The 22434-nt window shown below is 40.0% G+C and overlaps 1 protein-coding gene across 3 annotated transcripts in view; it reads left to right on the plus strand.

Annotated features, from left to right (window-relative positions):
- The window catches only part of robo3 (roundabout, axon guidance receptor, homolog 3), a 214961-nt gene that overhangs the window by 171880 nt on the left and 20647 nt on the right, over window positions 1–22434 (plus strand). For all 3 annotated transcript variants that reach the window (XM_079804829.1, XM_079804831.1, XM_079804830.1), the window contains exons 7-12: window positions 4772–4896; window positions 8448–8619; window positions 11193–11398; window positions 17651–17732; window positions 17994–18162; window positions 22425–22434. The exon at window positions 22425–22434 is cut by the window's right edge and continues 157 nt beyond it. In XM_079804829.1, the coding sequence (XP_079660955.1) occupies window positions 4772–4896; window positions 8448–8619; window positions 11193–11398; window positions 17651–17732; window positions 17994–18162; window positions 22425–22434 (764 nt within the window). The remainder of the gene's footprint in view (window positions 1–4771; window positions 4897–8447; window positions 8620–11192; window positions 11399–17650; window positions 17733–17993; window positions 18163–22424) is intronic.

The raw sequence follows: 22434 nt of genomic DNA on the forward strand, positions 1-22434 counted from the left end.
AATACACATTGTTTCAAAGCAGCTTTACAGAAAGTGCATTTCATAGATGTACAGTAAAAATGTTAGAAAGACAATGTTAAAGAATAATGTTCGAAAAAGTTAATCAATCGTGTATTAATTTAGGCCATAACAACGCTGGCGTTGAGTCGTCTCTTCACAGGCGTCGGGGCATCCGAAGTCTCCATGAGAGGCTGGATACAAACTGGAGCTGATGAACTATTTACCTCGGGACTAGTGTCCCGAGATAACAACAGAAAAGCAGATGGGAAATGATTAGCGTAGCTGCTGTTCAGAATATTATATTAATGCTTTTGATCCGGTTTAACTGTAGTATAAAAAGATAATTATAATGTGAATGCTTGGCTAAAGAGATGCGTCTTTAATCTAGTTTTAAACTGGGACAGCGAGTCTGAACCTCGAACAATATCAGGAAGACTATTCCAGAGTTTAGGAGCTAAATGTGAAAAAGCCCTCCCTCCTTTTGTGGACTTAGATATCCTAGGAATGACCAGAAGCCTAGAGTTTAGTGATCTTAAAGAGCGCGATGGATTGTAGGGCGATAGAAGATCCGTTAGATACACTGGAGCTAAACCATTTAGGGCTTTATAGGTTAGTAGCAATACTTTGTAATTGATACGGAACTTCACAGGTAACCAGTGTAGAGATGATAAAATTGGTGTTATATGATCATATTTTCTTGACCTAGTAAGAACTCTAGCAGCCGCGTTTTGGACTAACTGTAGTTTGTTTATTGAGGATGCAGGACAACCAGCTAATAAAGCATTACAGAAATCTAATCTCGAGGTCATGAATGCATGAACTAACTTTTCTGCATCAGAAATAGATAGCATGTTACGTAGCTTAGCAATGTTTCTAATGTTTATATCTAATGTTTATATCTATGGCGAGTCACGCAGGGACTGTGTTCCTCCGCAGCGGTTCCTACCAGACCGCTCTGAAATAGTCCCAGTATAAACACTTGTTATAAGTGTACCATAATGATTCAGGGTAAGACAAAAACACGGTTTGGAAAATGGATTCATGTTGTAACTTCTCATTATATAATTTTTGTAAACCTTGAACACAAAAAAATGAAAAATGAAATGAGATTAATTCATGTATTGATTTCTTTGGCCCATATTTCAAAGACTCTTTGATTTTTGTCTTTTAAAAGCACGGTATGTTTGTTGCTGGTAGAGGTATTATGTATATTTTAAACCCTTAAATCTTCTCCCTGTCACACCACATTAGCATGTATGTGACATCTCCATTCTCCCCTTTGCAAAACTCCATGCTGTTTCTGTAATGTTGTTTTAACTGGTAATTATTTATCACAGCCCAGGGCACATTTTCTTGGTGGCGTTCACTTCTTGCTGCTACATTGTTAGGTCATATTTTTAGAGTGAAGTCCCTTGAGACAGCGTGTGTTTCAGTAACATCTCTTTTTTAGTTTGTCTGACAGAAATTCAGAGATTTTCCACTTATATGTTAAATTCCTGATATTGCATACCATTAAGTCAATATTTCAGTCCTTGCGTCAGCCCAGGTGAGAAATACAGTCAATACTGGAAGGCAAATGTGGAAATTGGTATCATTACCTCTCCAGTTTGCTTTGAAGTCTCTCTAGACTAGGGTCCCAAATTTTAGTGGCAAGGGATGTTGAGGATTTGACCTCCAGGGTCAGTGATATGGCTTCTGCTTGACCTCTGGACAGCAACCTCATGACCCCTGTGGCCAGGCTCCCTAGTGGGCCTTGTTCTGTTTCAGCATGCCTGTCGCCTCCAAGCTGTGATGGAGCCTACGCCTCACCACAGAGACTACGAGAGAAGCCAGCAGGCAGCCGATCGGGAAATTGATCCGAGACAGCTGCATTGATTGCATCCTTTGGATTGCATTTGACTTTTGTAGTGAAAGAGACTAAAAGAAATAGATAAAGGAGAGACTAAGCAAGTCAAATAAGCGAGTGATTGAGGTAGTCCAGTGCAGTTTGTTAGTCGCATTAGTAGGGAAGAGCGCTATCAGCCCTTCGGCTTGATGAATTAGTGGGAAATTTGAGGTGAGCTAAAGGAGAAAGCCCTTCCTGGGTATAAATGTGTGTTGTCAGAGCCCTCGCGTCACTCTAATTGTGTGTGAAACACAGGAAAAAAATGGCACAGGAGTGGAAAGAGGATGAGAAATCAATTAGCGGGTGAAGGTTAAAGGTGACAGCGTTGCACATTCACAGGCGCCTTATAAAGGGCAATAGCACGGAAAGAATCAATACCCATCAGCCCCAGCCGAGCTCAAACACATGAAGGCCGATCATCAATTTGGTTTATATTCCACCCTCGCTGCTCAAATTCCAAACCCTGTCTGTCACGCAGCATCCTCTACTAATGGGGTTGGTTCTGGTGTTCATTCTGTCCGCTTTTTTTTTGGTAAAATGTACTTTTTAGTTTTTAATCACATGTAGTCAACCTTGTTTTGTGTTGTTTGTAAGTTTTAGTCAATGAAAACGTCACATTTTCGTGATGCTGACTAATGGTTCAATTGATAATAACGATTATTATGCTCGAAGTTATTATCACAACGATTGTTGTCATTTGAGAAATGTATTTTTTTTATTTCATCAGAATTATTGCACTTTCACATATGAGCACAAATCAACTGTATGTCAGTTCATACGCACAGTTTATTTTACCCCATCCATCCATCCATCCATCCAAACATCCATCCCTCAATTATTCTGTCTGTAAATCTGTCTGTCTTTTGTCCAAACACACACCCACGCATCCACCCACCCATCCACCCAAATCCATCCATCCATCCACCCACCCACCCACCCTTCCATCCATCATTCTGTAAATCTGTCTTTAGTCCAAACACCCACCCACGCATCCACCCACACACCCACCGACCCACCTACCCATCCATCCATCCATACACCCACCCACCCATCCAGGTCCACCCACGCAATCCATCCATCCATCCATCCATACACCCACCCACCCATCCAGGTCCACCCACGCATCCACCCACCCACCCATCCATCCATCCATCCATCCATACACCCACCCACCCATCCAGGTCCACCCATTCATCCATCCACCCACCCACACTTCCATCCATCATTCTGTAAATCTGTCTGTCTTTTGTCCAAAAACCCACCCATCCATCCAGATCCACCCACCCACCCATCCATCCAGGTTCACCCATTCATCGGTCCACCCATCTATTATTCTGTCTGTAAATCTGTCTGTCTTTTGTCCAAACACCCATCCATACACCCATCCATCCAGCATTCTGTCTGTAAATCTGTCTTTTGTCCACCCATCCATCCATCCATCCATCTACCCACCCACTCTTCCATCCAGATCCACCCATCCATCCATCCATCCAGGTTCACCCATCCATCCATCCATCCATCATTCTGTCTGTAAATCTGTCTTTTGTCCATCCATTCATCCAGTAGGAATATGTAAAATGTTAATATGTAATATGTAAAACTACATATTTTGAGTACAACTAGTTGACTATTAAGTCTTAACTTTTTGTGTTCATCTGACCCCGTTTAGAGGGCATTCACATGAGCAACATTCTTGTGTACGAAAACGGTTATACAGAATGACATGAAATAGTAAAATACTAGGGTCTCGAGCAAAGTTCTTAAAAGTTGGACCATACTTAACTTGACACGCCTGATATACAGGAAAATGCACTTCAAAAAAATAGTGTTAGGTCTGGGTAGAAACTGTTCAAGGCTTTGCGATGTTGCTGGGTAGAAAGATGGCTGCAGGGCAGATAAGACCAGCAGATTAGCATCCATCACGAACAACCATTGATCAAACTCACACTAAGGGCAAGAACCAAGCAGCCGCGGCAGAAAGAAAGCCAACAAGGTCTCATCAAAGAGATCGAGAGAGAAAACGTGAACGAGATGGAAGAATGGATCCGCCGAGAGATAGATGAGATGAACCCATTGGCCACCCAATGATGCTCTTGGGAGTTTGAGAGGTCCTCGTTTATATCCAGACCCTCATTAGTGGACAGAAAATGTACATTAGGCGAAAGAGCCAGATTACTAATATATAAATGTATATTTGCTCTTGATACGCCCGCACATCCCCCACAAGATAAGGGCTCTTCAGCACTGCATCAGATGTGCTATCATGTGCTTTAAAGTACCTCTGCGGGCACAGAGGAGAAAAGACTTCCATAATAATTATGCTCTTTATATCCATCTCTTTCTGTTCAGAAAGACCTACCCTGAAACCTCTGCCTTCAGACATTATATGCATTCGGTTACTGTTTTCAAAAGCCCTGCTTTGTGTCAAAACGGGCCTGAAATATGACTTAAGTGATGTGGATTAGTTTTGGTCATGATTTTCAAAGCAAACCCCAAATAGTTTATGGGTGAAGGTGTCAGTGTTGGTTTTGTTACATATTTCCAGCTAAATATAGTATGACCTTTGACGTTGTTTAAACAGACTTAATAGCTCAGAGTGCTGGTATTTACATGGTAAAGACTCTACACTAACCTTATCTTCTTTCGGTACCAGAATGTGGCACTATGTACAATATCAGCTATGACAGCTTAACCGTGTGCCACCGGCATGCAGTACTAACACACACCGTTCATCTCCTTGGGAAACTCAAGTATAGACTAAACAAAACTGCCAGATGGTGTAACTCTAGGATAGTCTCAACTTGAGGGAGTTCTATAGAAGCTCGTATAGACTCTATAAGGTCTGTGTGGCTGTACAGCTTCATACGTTTCTTTTCTCCCTTTCAGTTCCTCCTCAGATCGTGGTGCGTCCGCGGGATCAGATCTCTGCCCAAGGCCGTACTGTCACCTTTCTTTGTGGAACGAAGGGAAATCCCCCTCCCGCTGTGTTCTGGCAGAAAGAAGGCAGTCAGGTAAGAGACAACGGTACACATGCACGCCGAGGAACCCTTACAGTCAGTTTCTTTCAAAACATATCAAGGTGTCTGCTGAATACTTTCATGATGCTTCCTTAGAGCAAGCCCAAACTCCTGGGTAGTGACCAGGATTTTTGAAGAAAAATGTAGCATTGTTTTTGGAAGGATTTTAAGACACAAATGAGTCTCTATCATCTGTCTAATGACTGATGGGTTTGGCTCAACTGTGCTCAGATGCATAAAAAACCAAGTGTGTGAACATTCGAATCAAAAGTCATTAAAAACATCAAAGCTATTAAAAATTGCGCTGTTGTTTATTAGGGGTGTTGAAATGAATCGTTGCATTGCGACGCGGATGTAGAGGACACTGCAGTAATAGACCATAATCGATTATGCCCTACTGATGTTTCTCTGACGCCATTCGTCACATGCGCACATTCTCGTGCTAGAGTAAATTGGCGGAGGGAGGCAAAACACAAAACGCATTCAGTGTGTGTGCGAGGCTGCATGCGTGTATGTGCGTGACTGTATGTGTGTGTGCGAGGTTGCAGGCTGCATGTGTGCAAGTGTGTGCAAGGCTGCATGCAAGTGCGTGCTAGTGTGTGTGTGTGAAGCTGTATGCCTGTGCGAGTGAGTGTGTGTGCGAGGCTGCGTGCGAGTAAGTGCGTGTTTGTGTGAGTGCATGTGTGTGTGTGCGAGGCTGTGTGAGTGTGTGTGCGCAAGGCTGCATGCAAGTGCGTGCTAGTGTGTGTGTGAGGCTGTATGCGTGCTAGTGTGTGTGTGTGTGTGTGAGGCTGTATGCGTGTGCGAGGCTGCGTGTGAGTAAGTGCGTGTTTGTGTGAGTGCATGTGTGTGTGTGCGAGGCTGTGTGAGTGTGTGTGCGCAAGGCTGCATGCAAGTGCATACTAGTGTGTGTGTGAGGCTGTATGCGTGCTAGTGTGTGTGTGTGTGTGTGAGGCTGTATGCGTGTGCGAGGCTGCGTGTGAGTAAGTGCGTGTGTGAGTACATGTGTGTGTGCGAGGCTGTGTGAGTGTGTGTGTGCAAGGCTGCATGCATGTGCGAGTGTGTGTGTGTGTGTGTGTGTGTGTGTGTGAGGCTGTATGCATGTGCGAGTGAGTGCGTGCATGTGCGAGTGAGTGCGTGCGTGTGTGTGTGCAATGTTGCATGCGTGTACAGATAAGCCAATGTAATTAAATTATTAAATTATTAAAAAAACAAACATAGAAATAGACACTTATGCCATAAACCCATCATCTTGACACCAGTTGGTCATTGCAAAAGTGTCCAAATATTCACTCGATATGTATTATCGTATTATCGAGTATGCACACTGTAGATTGTGAGTGACACTTCTAATATTGTGAGTAGGAAGGTAAGTCGAGTGCCCATATAGGCCGGGAATCGGATGGATTTATTTTTCATTATCAATATCCATCGGATCTCACCTGGAAGACGAGTTCCCAGAGAAGCACTTTAGTCTTTGCCTTTGTCATGTGTGCATTGTCACTTGTAATCATGTGTTTGACATGATCTGATATCTATATTTGATATGAGCTCCCTGAACATTATTCTGTGTTGTGTGTATGAAATCTGAGGAGAGTTAAATATTCGGATGAAGTATATAACAATTTTCATGATTTTTATGCGATTTAATGTGTATTAGTGTTACAAATTACACATTGCACAGGGTTACACAGAGTCAGAGAGGCAAATAGAAAGAAATAGACAGCCTTGCAGCCATTTTGGATACTAGTGACAGGCCATTCACCGGGGTAGAAGGAACTCTGGGATTTCTGCGGGAGCTTTTTCACATTCGTGTCTCCTCATTGGGTCAATGGAGGAAACGTGTCCCTGGGCCCAGCTAGATAACACGCTCATGTCTCTATTAATAAAGCACAGCAGAAGAAATGAAGACACAAGCCTCTGGTTGTTCCAAAGCACTTGGAGGAAGGAAACCAGTTCCCACATCCCTCTCACCTTCCTTTCTTACATCCCTTCATCCTTGCCGAGTGTGTCATAGGCCAGAGGTGATCGAATATCCGCTGTACTCCTCTCCGGTTAATCTCTCATCTATTCTTTGTTTTTTTCTGTGTATATGTGTGGCTGAACTTTGAGGTCAGTAGATATAGAACAGAACTGAGGATGAGGGTGAGTCTGGTCAGAGCCAGAGGGCTGGGGTGAGGGGGGTCACCGGATTATCCCCAAAAATGAAACAGTGACACACACATGGCCAAGTGGGAACAATAGGGCAGCTGTCAGTGTTGCAGCCTCACGCAAGAGGAAGACTCCTTAAGATCCTTCGGCCTTGTCTGTTGTGTATTCTTCCTGACCTCCCTCTCTTGAACACCAGCTGAGATAATGCAGCTATTGTTCTGCACATGTGTGGATGTGAATCTCAGCGGTCAGCTAAATTTATGCCCGTGCATCGCATTGAATGCACAGTGATGTTCTATTAATGTAAATGCAAATCAGCCATTTCATCCGAGCTCTTAAATCTTAAGTGATTGTGATGAGTCATAAATTATATCAGCACACTGATTATCTCATATCCTTTTTATTACATTTATAATTTGTACAGTCACGAACAGTAATGCAACATAAATTACCGGGTAAACCAATATGCCTGTATGTTAAGAAGCTGCAGCCTAGATTGTAAAAATAAATATTTATATGATAAAAGTGAATATGTATTGGCCTGTCATTTTTTATATGATAAAAATAAAACAAAAGTCTTCAAAAGATGCTCACAGAGACTGCATTTATTTGATTAAAATGACCCAAAAAAATGGTAATATTGTGAAATATTATTACAATTTAAAATAATTGTTTTCTATTTGAACATATTTTAAAATTTAATTTATTCTTGTGATCAAAGCTGTATTTTCAGCATCATTACTCCAGTCTTCAGTGTCACATGATCCTTCAGAAATCATTCTAACATGATGATTTGATGCTCAATAAACATTTATTATTTTACTGTCAGTGTTGAAAACAGTATTTTTTTTAGGATTTTTTGATGACTGGGAAGTTCAAAAGGACAGTATTTTTGTAACATTATAAATGTCACTTTTCATCATTTAAATGTATCTTTGCTGAATAAAATTTCAATTTCTTTCCTAAAAAATAAAAACCACCCCAAACTTTTGAACGGTAGTGTATAATGTTACAAACGCTTTCTATCTCCGATAAATGCTGTTCATCAAAGAATCCTGGAAAAACTGTTTTCAACATTGATAATAATCATAAATGCTTCTCGAGCATCAAATCATCATATTAGAATGATTTCTGAAGGATCATGTGACACTGAAGACTGGAGTTGTGATGCTGAAAATACAGCTTTGATCACAGGAATAAATTACATATTCAAACAGTTATTTTAAATTGTAATAATATTTCACAATATTACTGTTTGTTTGTACTTTTACATAAAAAATCTTACCGATCACAGTGTATATTGGTTTGGGCTAAATATCATCAGCTTTAAATGTGATTTATCATGTTCAGTCTGTTTTTTTATGGTGTTTAACATTATTTTTCGGTCTGAACAGGTCCTGCTGTTTCCCAGTCAGCCACCTTCGCAGGCAGGACGCTTTTCCGTGTCGTTAAGTGGAGAGCTGACCATTACAGACGTGCACAGCGAGGATTCTGGGTACTACATCTGCCAGGCCATCAGTGTGGCGGGCAGCATCTTGACCAAAGCCCTGCTGGAGGTGGAAAGCAGTAAGTGAATACTTCAACACTAGCTTTGGACACACACACATACAGCTGCCCTTTTATACACCCCCACTAGCTCCATCAAACGCTGGCAGGCGGCTAGCATAGATATTTTGATATCAATCTAACAACATTAAAGGTCCAGAACTGTACAATTTAATTGAATTTCTTGTGCGAGGCCTTATCGCTAAGATTTGAGTCATATATTTTTTTTGCGTTTGAACAAATTGCCTCTGGAGCGTTTTTGCTCTCAACCAAAATAAATTCAGAAGTCTTCAAAGCCGCCCCAAATTAAAATTTCTGCATTCTGCAAATGAGAGAACAGCAGGAAGCACCGGAGACGTAATCAGAAAGGACAGGACACAATCGCGCTATGCAAATAACCCCAGGAACATATGCCGCCCCCTCCCCAGTAACAGGATAAACTGTTTACATGTGTGTGCGTCTCAGCACATCACACGAAAAACCTTCGACAAAGTCCAATGTTAAAAAAACAAAACAAAGCTTATGAAATGTAATCGCATTTCCCAGAAGGCCCTCTGACCCTGGCATGTTGGCATCATCTGACGGATGTTTGCTGTAAGTTTCTTACCTGATGCATAATGAAATGATGTACGGAAGGACGTGTGTATGTGCAGCGCAGGGTCACCGCACTCGAGGACATAGTTTTTATATAAAACTCGTGGCTATGAATTTCCCATCAAGTCGGATTCACACAGCACAGTTTGTTTGAGCGCTCCTTTCTGACCTTATGGTCTTTTCCTTTCCTGACCGGAGCGGAGGGAAAATGTCAGAGATGCAGACTGCCTTTCCCAGGATCTTGTTTTTTTTACAAACGAGAATATTAAAGTAACTGAATTGTCAATTATTTGTCTGTGGATTTCTCTCCTCGGCCTGTAGACAATGGGTTTTTCAGCTCTAGTCAAACAAATAATAAATTATTCATGGAAAGGCGGCCGTGTTAGACCATCACATTGGTCTGTAGAGAGAGATGCAGCTGAACGAGGAGGAATAGTGTAATTATTCTAGAGTGTTGTGATCAAACGGAAGGTGCGATAATCTTTTCTTCACTATTTTGATGTTTTTCAGAGTTAAACGGCTTCTGGATTGAGATAAAAAATTTAGGGCGGGTTTTGATTTTGTCCGTAAGAGTTGGGTGTTGCTAACTAAACTGAATGGGTAACACTTTACAATAAGGTTGTATTAGTTAACATTAGTTAATGCATTAGTTAACATGAACAACACCTCTGTTCAGCATTAGTTCATCTTTGTTAATGTTAGTTAATAAGAATACAGCTGTTCATGTTAGTTCAATGTGCATTAACTAGTGTTAGCAAGATTTTAATAATGCATTAGAAAATGTCGAAATTAACATTAACAAAGATAAGTAAATGCTTTATAAGTGCAGTTCATTATTAGTTCATGTAATGTTACTAATGTTAACTAATGAACCTTATTGTAAAAGGTTACCGCTGAATGTAACATTTAAATTAACGTTTTTGATTAAGGATTACGAGGGTTTATGGATTTAAAAAACGTAACACACTTTTTCCAGGATTATTTTATGAATACTAAGTTCAAAGGCGTTTATTTAAAATGGAAATCTTTTGCAATATTATAAATTAGTGCTGTCAATTGATTTAAAAATAATGAACTAATTGCACATTTTTTCTGTAATTAGTTGCTTTTTAATAATTTTTATATTGTAATAATTTCATAGTTTCTCTCGAAATTAAGGTAGAAACAACTTAAAGCGAGTATATTTGTAATATTTGTTATAATGACATCTTTATATGAACGAAGGCCAGAATCACTGATACTGATGTCTCTATGAAACATTAATGAGAGACATTCAACATTACAGGATCATTGAAAGAGGCTTTAAAAAAACTTTTAAGTATTAATTTCTGTCAAAAAAATAAAAATACTGTGGACTGTCAGTGTTTATGGGTTTTCATTTTCATGAATGGAGCATAGCATAAGTCCAAACACCACCGCTACTGATGATTTCATAAAAACGGCATAATTGTTGTATTTAATACCATGCCGCTTTAGAATAGATCCATCTTTACCAGCTCATAAATGTTGTACAGCAATCTTAAATGCACAGAATAATTTCATTATAAAGCAATGCATCGTGCTAAATGTGCATTTGGCTCATTTCCATTGGGCAATAACATTAAACATTCATTTCAAAAGGAGTTTATAGCTGTACTACGACTTGATCAAATGATACTAAGAGGCCTGTGATCTAATTAAAATCATGTGGATGACTGGGGCTATACATTTAAAAACAAATAGCCAGTTAAAAAAAGTGTATTTGCCCTTTACCGAATGCATCAATGCACTTGATATGGCATTTGATATGGTTTTTATTTGTTGTGTGTACTTTTATCATGATATTCATGTGATGATATTGTATTGTGCCATCGTGTCACTCTCAGAATCTCAGTTAGCATAATTCATAGTTTGTCTGTTCAACAGTCTCTTGAGTATCATTTGAACAAGGTGGGTGATATGGTGGTTACATGCAAATTTGGCTCTTGTGGCCCACGCCTCTCTCATTCTCTTCACCCTAGCCCCGTCCGATCGGATCCCCCCCATCATCCGCCAAGGCCCGGCCAACCAGACGCTTGCTCCAGGCTCCACAGCCCAACTGCAGTGTCACGTGATGGGCAACCCTCTTCCGAGCATCCAATGGGAGCGCGACGGGCAGAGAATCCTGGGCAACGACGAGCGCATTAGCCTAATGGAAAACGGCACTTTACAAATCACAGCCCTGCAGGTACTTCAGTCAAGATAGTGTTTAAGTGTGCACACAAGGGTCTGTTTTTGCGGCATGTAGGCTTTTATTCTCCAAAATGCTAATACACATATGGGTATTTCAAATCAAGCCCTCTTCAGCCCATGTCCCGTCACAGGCTGACAGACGCCATATGCTATATCTACAGTATTCCATACGAACGGATTTCCAGACACGCCTGTGTGACGTTTAGACACAGATGCTTGCTGTAAAATGTCATTACCGCTATCCGATCAATGGCGGGGGCATAAAACGCGCAATCGAGTTTACAGCAAACAGGCAGGCTTAATTAGCCGATCGATTTTAATACTTGCTCCGCGGACGGTTTCGGGGTGACCCAGCCGCTTATGCGAGAGTTGTGCAAGGCGATAAAACCTGTAATTATGATTGTAATGGGAATGTGTGCTGTCGTTAGTGTTAGCGCATGCTAGCCTAATGAAATTCATTCCTCAAGGCCTCAAGGGTGTGTGCGATTGCAGGTTTCACCTGAGGTCACGGCAACGCTGGGAACAGACCTGATGTGTTAATTGATTGTGCCGGGGAATGATTAACAGTCACTCATGCCTTAATTAAAAGCTCATTCTGGTATATAGAAAGGTAGGGAGGCTAGCAATCTTTATGTGCTACTCTCAGCATCCCTCTGTAACACATTAAATGTGCCCTTGATATTCAGTAGAGTGGACTGAATGCGGACGGCTAGTGCCAAAATATTGTGTGAATTAAGTAGCAGCCTCGTTTATCAGTGAGGATTTAGGCGTTTGTGTCGAGTTTTTGTTTATTTGGCTTGTTAAATGTCGCATGCTTTGTTCAGATGGGCTTCTTTGGCACTGGTGCTTGCCCTGTCCTCTCTGGTCTGATGCCTCCATTGGCCCCTTTTAGTCCACGATTACCCGGCATGATGGGAGAGCACAAGGGGCACGGAGACTGGGGTTTGCACAGATGGTAGCGTACGAGTGTGTGGGAGAAAGGGAGAGCGCTGTGAATAGGTGCCATTATACCGGGAGATTCGCCAGAAACTGGACTGTGCCAAGGGAGTGAGGAAATGAGAAATGTGGAAAAGAACGAGCGAGCGTGTTAGTCAGAGAAAAACAAAACGCTTTTTCTTCGTTGAACATTTGAAGAATATCATGTGCCACTATTTTTAGGATGGCGCTGTTCAAGGGGTGATGAATTGAGAAATCAACTTTCCCTTGAGCTTTTGATATATAAAAGGTCATGGTGATATAAGAATATCCTGTGAGTCAAAGAACTTCCTTGTTAGTCAAAGAAAAGCTTTTATAGACACCAGGCCCAGAAAACGACAGGTTTTTCAAAGTGGGGATTTATGACGTCAAAGGGAGGCAAGCACCGCCTCAGCAGAAGAAGATCAACGCCTACTTCTTCACTGCCTGTTTAGCCCCGCCCAACGATTCGCGCTTGTAACATAGGCCTAGTGTTAAACCAGATCGAGCTACAAAGCAATAAACATGCCGTTGAGGATTACAAAATATTGTGCAGTGACTGGGTTCAACAGTAATGCAACATGTAAGTAACTGTCTTAATGCCTGATCTGAAATGTGATGTTTCATGTAGTCAGATGTTCTTTGTCTGTGTGTCAGTAAATCAGACCAGTGACTGAAAATAATCTGTTATTTAACGGTGATTAAATTCTATAAAGAAAGCAATCAAAGACAGCTCCTTTTGCAATCGTTGGAGCAGCGCGCGCTGGAGCTGTCAATCAAACAGAGAGAGTTTATCAGTGACACGTTTATGCAATCAGTGACTCCCAGTTTATTCAACGAATCTCTTTACTACTTCACGTTTGCACTGTTAGTGAAGATGAAAGCATTCGTTAGTGTACAGAAACTGAGTTGCAATGACGAGATCACTTCTTTCATGCTGTGTGATCGGCTACAATGATCATCACTGCAACCTTTCATGCCACAATCTTAATATAATGCCATAGATCTAAATGTAATGCAACACTTTTCACGATTAGTTAACCATGAGAGCTGTAGTTCTAAAAACGAGCTAAAAGAGAGTAAAACTATTTAAAATGCAAAGACATTAGCCAATCACAGCAGTCAGTGTTTTCACAGCGGACACGCCCCTTAAAACAGAGCGTTCAGAGCAGAGGGCTAAAATCAGGGTAGGAAAAATGCCTTTCATTTATAAATTATGACAATTTTTGATGTAAAAATCATTCTAACATAAGTGCACCATAGGAAACATCAAAAAACAATAAAAAAAAACACATTTCATGACCCCTTTAAGCTTCAAAATGACAAATAAAACAAGTTTTCTAAAGTCATACAAAAGCTTTGTGTGAGGAGCAGACCAGTAGGGCTGGGTATTGACACAAATGTAATGATTCGATTTAAATTTGATATTGATTATTTTGGATATATATCAGGTACAGTACAAATTTGATCAACTAATGCTGTAAACTATTAATGGGAGTCAGTTGCTATAATATTAAAGGTTAAAATTAACTGATTTCACCCAAAAATGAAAAATATCCAATGATTTACTCACCCTCAAGCCATCCTAGGTGGATCTTCTTTCAGACGAATTCAACCAGAGTTATATTAAAAAATGTCTTGGCTAATCCAAGCTTTATAATGGCAGTGAATGGCAGCCCAAAATTTGAAAAAAAGTGCATCCATCCATTATAAAAGTGCTCCACATGGCTCCAGGGGGTTAATAAAGCCCTTCTGAAGTGAGTTGATGGGTTTGTATATGAAAAATATCCATATTTACTTTATAACGTGTTAAATATGGATATTTTTCTTACAAAAACCCATCGATTCCCTTCAAAAGGCCTTTATTAACCCCCTATTGCCGTTGTTTGTGCTGTGTGTGTAATGATCAGAGTGTACGCACGTTGTGCACCGCCTATAGGCACATGTTACTAACACACCCTTTAAATAACACAAAAAATACTGCGCTATTGACTTTAGAGCAGGTCTGTGTTGGTCAATGGCACAGTCGTTTTCAGTTCCTCAAAATAGCAATGCCAACAATGCGCCTGAACACACCTGGTTTTCAGACCAGACGCCCATGGGAGAACAGATGGGCATGTGTGAGTTTGCTATTCAAACAACATGGCGCTGGACGTGAAAATGAAACTGCGTCGGGCTGAAACTAGCAAACTCATTGGGCCCCTAATATTTATTGACACTTTATTTCAGTAAATAAAAATGATTTTAATAGTTTTCGTTAACAGTTACAATACTGGAACAGACTAAAATGAAGTCGTTCATGAGAGAAGTAGTGATGTCTGATTCATGACAATTTGACTATTTTGAGTTGAATCAGTTGATTCAGTTCACAAACCAGCATTGAACAGAAGATGTGCACAGATAAATCATTTTTACACTGCAATAGTCCATAAAAAAGAGTCAATTTTGATTTCATGGTGACTTTTATTTTGTGAACTGTGAGCTGAATCAAGGGACAAAATGAATCATTTTGTGAACTGCGATCTGAAACAAAGATTCATCCATGAATCAGATCTCAAATTAAACTTTGTAAGACTTAATGAACTGATTGCAGTGGTTAAAAGCACACTTGATCTATGATTAACATATTATATTTCAGTTTGTTCATCACTTTAGAAGACTTGAAATACGAGTCATATTGGCCACTTTTGTGATATGTTTATGGTCAGTTCCTATTCATTGTAATTGCATGGAAAAGAGCAACCAGCACGTTCTTCAAAATATTCCTTCCACTGAAGAAATTCATACAGGTTTCGAATGACACAAGGGTGATCATTAATGCTGACAATCCCTTTAAATAAGAAGATGTGAATGCACTCTCAAAATATTTATCTCCCTATTTCCTTTTCCGCTCATACATTTTTAAGTGCGTGTTTAGCACGGAGCCCAGAGCTGCCATCCGTGATTAATCAGTCGATGCCCGGCTGCTTACCTCTCTGAGTTCTGCCGCTTCTCCACCAATGACCAGCCAGCACAGCAGTGGTCTAACCAATGAGGTGATCCCCTCAAACAAGGAAGAGGTCACAGTGTTTCTACACCTTCTGCTTGCTCTCCTCCTACGAGAGTTTCACAAGTAACCAAAATAACACTCTCAACAACACACTCCTGTACTGCCTGAGGATATAAAGCCACTCTGCAGTGCATGGGTTCAGTCTCAGACAAGGCGTTTTCTGCTAATATCAGTGTTTACGTCAGCTGCTGTTTAATTCATGTTAACATGTGCATTATGCTATTCTCCACATAAAAATGAGATTTAAGATGAAACAGACACATCACAAGTAAGCAGACATTCGAGGTCATGGTGTGTGTGTGTGTGTGTGTGTGTGTGTGTGTGTGTGTGTGTGTGTGTGTGTGTGTGTGTGTGTGTGTGTGTGTGTGTGTGTGTGTGTACATCACGATGAGTCAAATCCTCAGACGTGTCATTGGTGCCCCTGAGCTGTCAGCACTATTAGATCGCTGTCACGGAGAGAGAGAAAGAGTAAAGCTTTACTACATCTCTCACTGTCGTAAGCAATTTCTGCCTGACTTCTCCCCTCGGTCCTGTGGTAAAAATTTAATGCCCCTCGCCCTCCCCACCGCTCACCAATTTGTCTTTGTATTTTCTTTTTGCACATTCACTGCACCCTTGCTAACTCAGATAGACACTAATATCTTAAATTGATCTGACAGATGAAATTTCAGATGGGTTTCTAGTTACAATGGGAAGAGTTTAAGATTCACAGAGACACTCTGATGGATTCATCTGATTAAACTGCTCAGCATGATTTGATTTTTTAAAAACAATAGTTTTATGGATTACACTGTTGCGTATTGATTTATATCTAGTGTTATTTGCATACTGCCATTTGAAAGTTTTATGTCAGTCTTTTTTTTTTTTAAAGAAATGAATACTTTTATACAGTGAGGCTGCATTAAATTGATTAAAAGCGACAGTAAAAACATTTATAATGTTAAAAAAGATTTCTACTCATCAAAGAATCACTATTTTCAACATTTATAATAATAATTTCTTGAGCATCAAATCATCACATGAGAATGATTTCTGAAGGATCATGTGACACTGAAGACTGGAGTAATGATGCTGAAAATTCAGCTTTAATCACAGGAATAAATTACACTGTACTATATATTCACATTATTTTAAATTCAGATTTATTCTTTATTGTCCTCGGTAGAGGAAATTTGTTTCCACAGCCTGTACCAGGAGCAACACATAGTATACACATACTGCACAAAATACACATATTATTGTACAAATAAATAGACATACTGCATATAAGATGGCATCAGCAACAAAAACTGTAAAAGAAAACATTGGAAATTATGCAATATGTAAGTGTAAATTCAACGCTCTTATAGCTGAGAGTACAAAACTTTTCCCTAGGCGTGATTTATTTTAATAATATTTCAAATTGTACTGTATTTTTGATCAAATGAATGCAGCATTGGTAAGAGACTTCTTTCAGAAACGTTAAAACATCTCGCCGACCCTAAACTTTTCAATGGTACTGTATAAATGTGTGTGTACAGGTCAATTTGTTGCACCAAAAAATTATATTGTCAACTTAAATCTGGGTTATATGTGTATTTGCAGTTAGCATCAAATACATAATTGACAAAAATAGTATAAAATAGGCCATTTTACTTTTATTTATACTTTTTGGTACTGAATGAATCGCATGTGTTTATGTGTACTTGGATGCATTGTTTTTTTGCATTGTGGGATTTTCTTCTTTGTGAAAGATACAGGCTGAATCCGAAATCGCCCCATATACCCTCAAATAGGGCATTATTTGAGGCGACAGCCATTTGTAGTGGTGTCCGAAACCATAGTGGATGTTATCGAGTGCACTCATTCTGTCCCACAATGCACTGCAATAACGAGCATACAACCGATATACACTCAACGGCTGTCCGAATTCACTCACTCGCTGTATTAGTGGAATAGTGATTGAGGGTTTCAGCCGTACAGTTTATAGTTTACACATAATGGAAGTAATTATTATGTTTTTGCATTGGACAACACATTCATCTCACTAGGCTTCCCGACAGCACATTATTGTCTTCCTGTCACTAAATTCAGTAGTAATCGGAAGAAATAACAGTTGATCCTGTATTATTGTGAAATAATAGGCAATTTCGAGGAATTTGTGCTCATTTGTCAAGATTTCCACGCTGCTCCGAGCGGAGTGAGGCAATGCATTGTGCTCGAGTTTATCCATACAAATGCTGACCCTGAGCCTGCTGTTGCTAGGAAACGGACTCCGGGGCCTACACCTGTGTTGCTTCCAGTTTAAGTGGAGAGACGAGCTGGAGTGGTGTACTCACAGTAAAAGGTAAAAAAAAACACTCCTTTATGTGTCCTTATCTTTGACAAACTGCATCATATCATCTTCAAACTGCAATAATCGGCTGATTTACTCTGCAAATATATACCTGTCCATTTAACAGATGTTAGTGTATGTACTAGTGCTGACCTGAGATCCGATTTTTCCTCACCAATATTGATTTCTGCTATAATGTCCTATAAATCTAGGCAAACATAGCTCATGTGGATAGCAGAATGCATGCTAATATCCTAATCGTATCTTTTATAGAGAGCGGTGGTCTCTCTGCACCCCCGGTTTCAGAGCCCTACCAGCTGCCCGGTCCACCCCAGAAGCCTGTCGTAACGGATGTGACCCGGAACAGCGTGACCCTGACCTGGCAGCCCAATGCACATGAGGGCGGGGCGGCTGTCACCTCTTACATCATTGAGGCTTTCAGGTGAGTTTGTAAGCATGTCCATTCCTGTTTGTTTTCCTCCCTCCTCTAGATAATATTGTCTCTTGCCAGGAGCTACTACAAGGGTCCGTTCTTCATTTTTTATTAATTCAGTGTCACTGTCTTAGCGTAGCTGGTGGGCCGTGACAGACAGGGTAATACCTGCCCCGTCCCTGACCCCTTCCCCTCGCTCTACTGCGAGGGCAGCTACATCCTGCACATACATCTCACATCCTGCCTGCTACAAGAATCACTCCCCTCAGGCGGCAACCTACTGCCAGAGAGATCTAAATTAATAGCAACTGTATTGGTTTTCTGCAATTGAATTTCAAGACATTTCAACTCGGGCTTATTTAAAGGGGATATATTTTCATGAATTATTGAACTGTTCTACACATCTTGGTTTCTTGTGCCAATTTAGTCATTTAAAATTACGTTACGAGAGGTTTGAAAAGCGTGCCTTTATGTAAATGACCTCTGTTTTGATTGGCTAACCGGTGCATACCACTGTCGCTCCTTAGGGCAGGTAATACGTGGATTTGTCAACACCTGTTCAGTCATTGGGCGGTTATGAGCTCATAGTTTTGACATCATCACAATTTACAAATTATTGGGCATGGTCGACCAGTGTGTTGGTAAAAAAATAACTAATTAATCGCACGATTAATTGGATTAATGCAACCTAATATTCCAGTTTTTTATATTGTAATAATTTCATAGCCTGACGTCGTCATACTCAATTTTAGTCAGAATATGAGTCTGATACTGCTCTGTTGGGCTGTGATTATGGGGCCTGTTTCAACCGATCCAAGAAAGACTTCAATTGGATAGAGCTACAACCAATAATAACGTTAGTTGTCAAATGTCACAGAACTCAACGGCACTGTGTTGCCAAGTCCGCGGGTTGAAGCGACCCCAATTATGTGATATACAGACCCAGGAATGCGATTTTTAGCAGGCAGCCCTGCCAAAATAACACATATTTTACCCCCCAAATGCCATTTTTTTCCGGAGAACATATTTTAAGGATACACAGAGTACTTACCAACACGATCATCATTTCTGAGAGAAATAGTAAAGGTGAACGCATATACGAACAAGTTTAGGATTAGAACAAATTCAACCCAAGCGCCTTTGATGGCGTGGATGATTATGTTACTGTTGATCATCTGTCCATTATCGTATAAAGCCCGCCCTGACAATTTCATTGGTCCGAACAGTTTCTGTTCGGGCATAATAACTCCTCTACGGATCAAGTCCAGACCGAACTGCCCGAGTTAAAATGTTGTTGGCGGGGCTAAATTCGGCTGGCATCCAGGCTAATAATTTCACATTTAATCTCCAAACTAATGTAGAAACAACATAAAGACAGTAGCCTGTATATTAAATATTTGTTGTTATGGCATATTTTTATGAAAGAAGGCCAGTATCACCGCTACTGTACTATTTTCTCATTTTATACATTAATTATAGGCATTCAGGAATACAGTATAATTGAAAGCTATCATTTTGTAACAACATACCCTTTAATTTGCCCTGTCAGAGCGGTTCAGATTTTTACTTGGCCTGCCAAAATGCACAAAAACTGATTGTTTTCATTGTTTTTGACTCATGTAAGCTTGTAAACAGTGCTTTAAGATTTTAGGCAGGTCTAATAGTAAGGATATAAACAGAAAGTTATCAAATACTTCATAGTCTTTACTACATAAATGAAATATAGTTTATTAAAGCTACAAGCGTTATTTATTCAGACAGACATCACAGCAGCGGGTTTATTAGGCTACTGTCACTTTAAGAGCTGATGCACATCCTATTTTCTCACAACTCTTTACGTACATTTAAGACTTAATTTAACTAATTTAAGAATGTGCTTGTGAGGATACTCAACAAAACGTGCGTTTTGGCATAATTTTGGGTGTTTTTATGCGCACGAGTGTGTGTCACATAGACAGAAGACACATCTCTTCGGTCTTGTCGCGCGTGAATGGTTTAAAAGCATTTGCTTGAATAAGAGCGTGATCATATAATATAACGCTAGCCAAAGGATGATGGGAAAAAACAGATAACGTGATCATTTTGACAGAATATGACTCGTATTTCAATTCTTATTAAGTCATAAAATGATGAACAAGCTGAAATATAATTTGTTAATCATTGATCAAGTGTGCTTTTAACCACTGCAATCCAAAATAAAAGTGTGTGTTAATATAATATATGTGTGTGTACTGTGTATAATGATTATGTATATTTGAATACACACATGCATGTATATATTTAAGAAATATGTGCACGTATATACACAATATATATATTTATATTCTATATAAATATTTTTTTTCTTAAATATGTACATGCATGTATGTGTATTTATATATATACACACACATAATAATTATACACAGTACACACATATATTATATAAACACAAACTTTTATTTTGGATTAATATATGTATCGCAATTAAATGCGATACACTAGTTGAACTATATAATAGAAGTAATTATTTTGCTAAATTTACAAAAAATAAATACAAAATGATATATGAAAACTAATTGTTGTGTTGTAATTTGCTTTAGTATAACTAAAATATAACAAACTATTATTTATAATACACCTAATATTTTTATGATATACAATATAAATGGGTTTTAATACATACAAACAACATGCCTTTATATTTCATAAAGGCTCCCTCATAAGGGGATCATCATATTTGGATGTCCTGGGCATACAGAGGTCCTGGTCTACAAGAGGTTTGTTCGTGGAAAGTAAACTTAAGAAATCTGACTGTGACATGCTAATGAATTCAAATCTAGTCCACGCACACACACTTCTTTAAGCTATTGTAAGCTGGCTGAAATGGGGCTACCTCTAATTACAGAACCAAGGTCCTGCAGTCCTTAGAGGGAGGGCAGACGGCAAACAGGCTATTCAGCAATGGAGATGCAGAGGGACACACACACACACACACACACGTTCATTCTTTCTATATTTCATATGCACACACTAGGTCTCTATCCTCTCCCTTGCCCCCTGGGTAACAGTTAGCATGGCCCCACATCCTTAAAATTGATTCTTTATAGAGTGCTGTGGGGCTGAAAGGTGTGTTTGCTATAAAATTTCCTTCCCTGAGGTGCTGTGGAGCACGGAGGGTTGGGAAAGGGGAATGGGAGGGGTGGCAGAGAACAAGCGAGGGATGGAATAGAACTGAGATTGCGAACGAGGAGGATTTAGGCTTTTGACACCTCGATACATGAAAAAGGGTTTTTGATTTTATGCACGTATGCGGGTGTTTGTGTGCGAACAAGAGCCCAATCACGGACCTGCTGGAGAAAAGGGATTTATCCATGCCTCAGTCGTTCCCTGTTTCTTCCATCCCAGCTGATAGCAAAGTGACCTTGGATTTATCGCTCCCATCGGTGGGCCGCTGAAGGAATATTTACGAGGTTCCCAGCATTTATGGCTTGGCCTAATTGTGCAGGTCGGGCTTTTATTGGCTTTGTGTCTGCGGCAGGAGTTGCCATCGGGGGAAAAATAAACCTTGAACGCATCGCATGTGACCACCGCTTTAAACAACAAGGATGATGGTTAACCACAGACAAGTGATGAGAACTATCCCAAAGCCTTCTGGCACAGGCAGATGTCTGTGCTTAATATGCGTTGTTTATTAGAGGGGAAGTATGCCGTTATGAATCTCGCCCACCTGTACGCCACGTCTAAGTAGCTCTCTGGGTTCTCATTAAGCTAGATTCGTATTCCTGTACGTTTAGGCGTGATCTGGATGATAATGATGGTCTGTGGGTCCTTAAACTGAAGCTAAAACTCACCCCTGTGCAGAATCGACTTCATATTTAATCAAACCACAGCTCAGGATCCAAGATGTCATTTATTTATTGCATGCAGTGCATTGACTGCATTATGACAAGCCTGGTCTGTGCCATAAATAAATCTATCACCGCAGAGATCACACCATGCTCTGTCAAGCCAAAGGCGCAAAGAATAGCATCACAGAAGAGCCGGGTCATTAAACAGACACATGTAATGACAATCAAAGGAGTGCAGATAAACATCTATGACATTGACTTTGCAGTTAAATCCTCCTCTTCTCTAATGCCGTGCAACAGCTTCGGGACAAATGTAGGACAAAACACTGGTGTACTGATGTTTAATTCAGATTCGGCTGCATGAATCTGCTGGCTTTGATTATTGTAGAGCAATTTTTGATATAAATATGACTATAATCTATTTTCTCTCTAATGTTTCAGCCAATCGGCA

Source organism: Gobio gobio, assembly GCF_949357685.1.
Source record: "Gobio gobio genome assembly, chromosome: 22".
NCBI lineage: Eukaryota > Metazoa > Chordata > Actinopteri > Cypriniformes > Gobionidae > Gobio > Gobio gobio.